Source organism: Lemur catta, chromosome 2 (genome assembly GCF_020740605.2).
Source record: "Lemur catta isolate mLemCat1 chromosome 2, mLemCat1.pri, whole genome shotgun sequence".
Taxonomy (NCBI): domain Eukaryota; kingdom Metazoa; phylum Chordata; class Mammalia; order Primates; family Lemuridae; genus Lemur; species Lemur catta.
Genome location: NC_059129.1, coordinates 114,368,607 through 114,374,750, shown reverse-complemented (window position 1 = coordinate 114,374,750; position 6,144 = coordinate 114,368,607). Strand labels below are relative to the sequence as shown.

General features: G+C 38.5%; 1 protein-coding gene across 7 annotated transcripts in view; it reads right to left on the bottom strand.

Moving 5' to 3' along the window:
* Positions 1–4,423: 4,423 nt before the first annotated feature.
* Positions 4,424–6,144, bottom strand: part of TPD52L1 (TPD52 like 1) — a 78,272-nt gene continuing 76,551 nt past the window's right edge. For 6 of the 7 annotated variants that reach the window (XM_045544291.1, XM_045544299.1, XM_045544292.1 and 3 more), the window contains one exon: positions 4,424–5,065. In XM_045544291.1, the coding sequence (XP_045400247.1) occupies positions 4,937–5,065 (129 nt within the window). In that variant the 3' untranslated portion in view covers positions 4,424–4,936. The remainder of the gene's footprint in view (positions 5,066–6,144) is intronic. The other variant, XM_045544296.1, reaches the window with a different exon arrangement.

The following is a 6,144-nucleotide window of genomic DNA, read 5'->3' as shown; positions in this document are numbered from 1 at the left end:
CTTTGGAATGTTTATTGGAGATTTTAAATCATCTTATTCTGACCTAATAACCTACATCCCCAAAGGCCAGATTCAGTGAACAATAGAAAATTTAATCATGATTTTTCTTTTAAGAACAGATTGTTCGGCTGACTTGGTGATAAGAATCCAGAAGAGAAAACACATTAGTTATGTGTGGTCTCCGCAGATGAAATGCTGCCTCACTCAGGCTGTCGCTCTCTTGAGCCAGAGTTTGAATTTCACTGTCTCTGCTTCAGGCCCCCATCATAGGCTTGTAAACCTGCTAACAAACTCCCCTAAATCCTTTTTTATCATTTAGGGATATAATTTAGGGCATATAATTTCAAATGCCACTTGTCTTCCTCTGTGGTTTTATCCTCTGTCTGGTTTACAGATCTTGAGACCTTCATTATAAGAACATTTATCACCAGGTGAGAAATATATATAAATCACAGGGGTCAACTGAGCCTCATGTAGGCCATGCATCAACCCTCATTTCCCTTCTATAGATAAAACAGTTCACCTCTGCTTGACTTTAAAGGATGCCCAACCATTTAATAGTGTGTAAAGGGAGGCCATTCATTTACACCAGTATTCTGGTGTGGCACAATGATGCCTGTCCCTTTAATTCAAATGTCATTTTCCATTTGAAGAAGACTTTTGCGGCTGGCATGGTAAATTATAGGCAGCGTTTCTTTGGAAACCCTTTGCAGTATCCATGGATACCCAATCTGCAGGAAGCAAGGTGCATGATCTCTTCAGAAGCAACACACGTGTACATATAGTTGCTCTGTATTGAAAAGCAAAAAGAGTGCTAAGTCTGATTATCATTGGAGATATGGTTAGTAGGAAAACAACTCCTATCTATCAGTATTGTGGAGTCTTTTTCTCCTGGCATGAAAACATGCACACAAAATAACCCCAGATAAAGTTTAAGTATTTATAACCAGAAGGCTTTCTGTGGCCCTGGAGTTTTATTTTGAATGTTGTCTGCAGTAGTTTTCATAAATAGCCAACACAGTTCACGGAGAGACTTTGGAAGGCACTATTGCCTCAGACTTTATACTAGTCAATGCTAGTCAATGACTCATTATTTCAGTTTATCATCCACCTACCAAGTAGGAGTTCTCAATTAGTCCTAAATATTCCTTCCTGAAGTCATACATTTTTAAAAACAGAAAGAAAAAAATGTAATAGTGCTATAAACAAAATCCCATTTAATAAGAAAAGAACGAAATGAAGATCAATAAAAGAAGATAGCTATTGAATCAACTAGCATTGTCTACAAGGATTTAAGTATTAATACTTAAAAAAAAGAATTTTTTTTTTCTGTTGGAAGATACCTGCTACTTGCCTGGAATAGGTCTTCTGAATAACAAACCCTATAATTATAATGCAGAGTAAATAATTATTTTGGGGCTGAACTCACAAAAAAGAAGTCCTTGTTATTATTTTTCCCCTGTAGACTGGCATTTCACCAGCTGTTACATAATTCTCAATGCCTTTGTATTTGAAAAATGTTGAGTCATCTCAAAGCCATGTAGTGGTGATATATGCTCTGGGGCAAATGACTGATGAAGTGCTTTGTGAAAAAGCATCATCTGTACTCGGAATTTTTATTTAAGTAATTTTCCAGTCTTCATATTCAAAGGTGAGATGGGATGATTTCTGTGAGAGACTTACGTTATTTTTGGTGTGCCTTGATATATACGCTCTATGGTATATACATTTCAAGTAGAAATGTAGCATGAAGAGTTTTACCATTCCTAGTTATCAAAAGTAGCCATAAGATTTTGCCAAATATTATCATAGTTTGAAATTATATTTGAATGCCAGGTTTGATGATGTTGTTTCACATTTCATATTAAATCATTTTTTTTACATTACTATCACCTTCCTTTTTCATACCCACTCCCACTCCAATTTGATACTAAGTGAGAGAGGGTGATGGGGCTGAAATTTACAACCTTATGCATCATTTTATAGTGAAGTTCAACAACTTCCAAAGCTGGCAGGTGATTCTGGAACAATGAACAGTGGCAGAAGAGCAGCTTAGATTCCTGGGTTCTGTCGCCACTGTTGATGGTGCAGTGTATCATGCCATTCCATACGAAAGCATGCGTTTTGTTCTGTTTTCCATGGTTCAAGATCAGATTTCTAAGGTAATGTAATTTAGAGTAAGATGTAGATTGCTTTGCTGACATGACCTGCCAACAGTCATAATCTTTATGAGATGTGAGTTGTAAGATAACATAGCCTTGTAAATTTATAGATATTTTCTTTCATAGCAACGGTATTAAAAAGCAGTAAATTAACAGAATGGCTTACTTTTTTAAAAGTCAGTTTATTTTGTAATCACATTGGAATTTGTGATGGTTGAAATATTGACCCTTGAACAACACAGGGGTTAGGGCCTGCACAGTTGAAGATCTGAGTATACATTTTGACTCTCCCAAAACTTAACCGCTAATAGCCTACTGTTGACCAGAAACCTCACCGATAAGGAGTCAATGCATATTTTGTATGCTATATGTATTACAGACTGTATTTTACAATAAAACAAACTAAATAAAGTATTAAGAAAATCACAAGGAAGAGAAAATATATTTACTGTTCATTAAGTGGAAGGGGATTATGATAAAGGTCTTCATCCTTGTCATCTTCATATTGAGTTGGTTGAGAAAGGAAAGGAAGAGGAGGGGTTGGTCTTGCAGTCTCTGGGGGCAGAAGTGGAAGAAAATCCACATATAAGTGGACCCTTGCAGTTCAAACTCATGTTGTTCAAGGGTCAACTGTACATTTTTGGTTGAAGTATCCTTTCATATAAATGATGTTGACCTGAAGTCATTTTGGTTTGTTAGCAAAAGTTTATGTCCATTGTGTGCAAATACTTTTTAGCACCTGTGAAACACTTTACTGCCTGTGAACTGAGCCCAGCTGGACAGAATTGAGGAACTCAGCAGCCAGTGAAATTAGGATTAACTTGCACGTGCAAAATGAGGGAGAAATAGGCAGTTCTTGGTAATGAGGTAGTGAGACTAAGACTAGGTTTACTGCCTAATCTAGGTAAGACTACCCTTCTACTAACGACTGATTTGATTACTCCAATCTAAGTGGTGTGGTGTGCATCTTATAACAAAAGGAAAAAAGGGCACTCATATCAGGGCCATTATGAATGTCCCTCCCAGGTCAGAGTGAATAATAAAAAGCCTTTAGACGAATAGAGGTGCTGTGAGTATGCTTTTTACCAAACTGATGAAATCAGAATTGTGATGAATGGTTTAATAAGATAAATAGCTAACATGTATTGGAAGCTTGATTTATTTTTGCAGCCCTGTTAATCAGTTCTATCCAATGTTAACACTGTGTTTTCAGGTTGTAAGGCTCAGACTATTGTGTGCAGAAATTGGTTGGTGAATGAAGATATTTGTTTAAAGTACCACAATTCTGCCTTATTTAATACAATGCACGTGTGCTGAATGTGGTCACAAAGGTGACAGCAAGTTTGCAAAAGCTGACCATTTCAGACTCCCCTGGCAGCTGCAAGTCGGGCACAGAGGGACTGAGTACCTGCACGCTGCAGTGGGCGAGCCCCCACAGCCCACCAGCCCAGCTAGGCACCAACAGGCTGGAAGGACGAGTTAGGGAGAATGCCCACATCCCTGCTGGCGGGCTTTGTTGCCTACATTTGTCCACACCGGTTCAAGTTTACAGCCGCGTTCCCTCTGCTAAGATTCCAGGCCTCAGAAGGTATGTGGCCCTGAACCAGCTTGATTTTCAGTTAGGTGTACAGATTATACAGATTGTCGTGCTCTGTTAATTAGAAGAGAATTTTTCAGATGGGCTTGATTTCATAATGTCATACATAGGTACTTCTATTTAATAATAAGTACAAAAAATAAACAGTTAACATACTAACAAATATGTTTGTTATATGGACTTTTAAAATGGTGATTTTTTTCATTCAGTGTATGTTTTACAAATGTATCTTTAGGCTATATCCCTGCTACCTAATAACAAATGTATGTTCCCAATTTGAAGAAGAAATGAGAGGCAAATAATGTGGAAGCTAAAAGTTACTGCAGAAATCTGAACAGATTAATAAAAACGAGATATTTTCATGCATGTGAACGATCTGCCTGCTGGAAAGGGTTGCAGAACTCTGCTTCTCCCATTTTGTAGCTATCCCCTACCTGAGTGACTACTACTCTATGTATATAGGAGACAATTGTAGAATTAGAGGTTATTTTAACATCCTAGCTATCCTCAGAGTAGCTGAGGTTATATTTACTTTCATATCCTCCCACGTTCACCAAATTAACATAAATTCATTTCAGATAGCATCTGTAGCATCATACCTACCAACCTTTAAGGTCATTGATAGCCCTGAAGACTTAAAGGAATTAAGAATTCAAAGTCATCATTAAAATCAATTATTTTAATTGCTTAAATAAACAGACATAATTGATGTAGGGGCAGGAGATCACAAGTAGTTAGATGGGATTTGTGGTAAGTCACCCACTTGCTGGACACAGTCATGAAGAGCTCCATCCTGTCGATCCCCACGGTTCACTCAGCCTTCGAGGACATGCACATCGCAAAGGCGGCCAAGCAAAGATCAAAGCAAATAGTAGTTACATGTTTGGAAAATATACATTGAATGGCACAGACAAGAGTGATGACCAATCGTGTACCTGCTCAAGGTGGGACATTTTAAAAGATGACAATATATGAATACTGATGTGTGATGGTTAAGTGGTCCATCGTCAACACAAATACAAATGGAAATCATTTTATTAAACTTTCTGGAGAGGCCATTTTAACGTCAAGGCCTGGGTTTTTCCCAGCGGGATTTTGGTCTTCATATCTGGATATGCACGGGCAGGGACGGGCCGGGCAGCGGCTGGTTTGTGGACGCGGCCCAGGCTGGCTGCACCTAGCACTGCAGCTCCTCCTCCTCCGCCCGCCGGGGGCCTCCCGCCGAGCTCTGGGCGCTGGCGTGGGCCGTGGAGCTGAGGACCTCCTCAAAACTGCCTCCGCTGTGGTTGGACCCACCTACTTTCGTCTGAAACGAGCAGATATGCAAACATGCAGTTAGTCCTTCCCTATCATTTTTGTAATATTTTTATAAGAATGCCAAACGTTTGATTACTTTCAAATTCAGGAATACTTTTTAGAGGAAAAACAATCTAGAGAAGTTAGTTTCCTTTTGGCAGAGTGCTAGAATGTCATTCATAATTGGGTTTTGGGAGAGGATTCCAAACATTAATTTTGCACAGTTTTAGCAATGCTCTCTTTATCTCTTCTACCTCCAAGACTCCAGTCCCTTCAGATCTGAGGACTTGCAACATCTACCCCCACTCACCCAGAGAACTAACTGATCTAATGAAAATTGAACTAGATTTTAGATTAATTCCTCCAATGTACAAATGTATAAACACTCTTAAGCAACTTAAACTTAGGTTTTCTACTTGCGAGTTAGCAAGGCAATGTGGATTTCTGACAAATGCCTTTTGAAAAGGCAGAGTGGCTCAGTGGAACATAATTTCTGGTCTCTGCTTTGAAAGTTGGAGAGGGAACAAGTCTTAAGCACTGGGAATTTCACAACCTTCTAGGCCATTGCCTTTATAGTAGGAGTATCCCTTAAAATGCAAAGTTACGATGCTTTACAAGACTCTCTTCTTGGTACCTGTTATTGACCAAGAATAGAAACATGAAGAAATCAACTTATAATTTAAAAATATGGTTAAGTATCTTGAAGAATACCCTTATTGAAAGCCCTTCAAAAGAATATTTAATGGACCAAAATGCTTAATGCAAGTTTTGTTAATAATCACATTAGCCTTCCCCTTCCATTGTTTTTCACAACGTGGAAAAACACTTTGAAGAAAGGGAAGATACAGAATAGATAATGTTGCTATTGCCAACTGATTTCTGCACCTCACTGTCCCCAAAGTGATCACTGGCAGACATCTGAACAACCCTGGGGAATGTGTCCGTGCCACTTGGCCTGCCCTTTTAAAAACTTAAAACAGCATTTCAAAGCAGTTTTGTCATTACAAAACAAACACTTTTCTCCAATTGTCACTAAAATCTGTCTCTGCCTCTTAAATTCAATCACTAAATTGAATTTTTCCCCTCTGC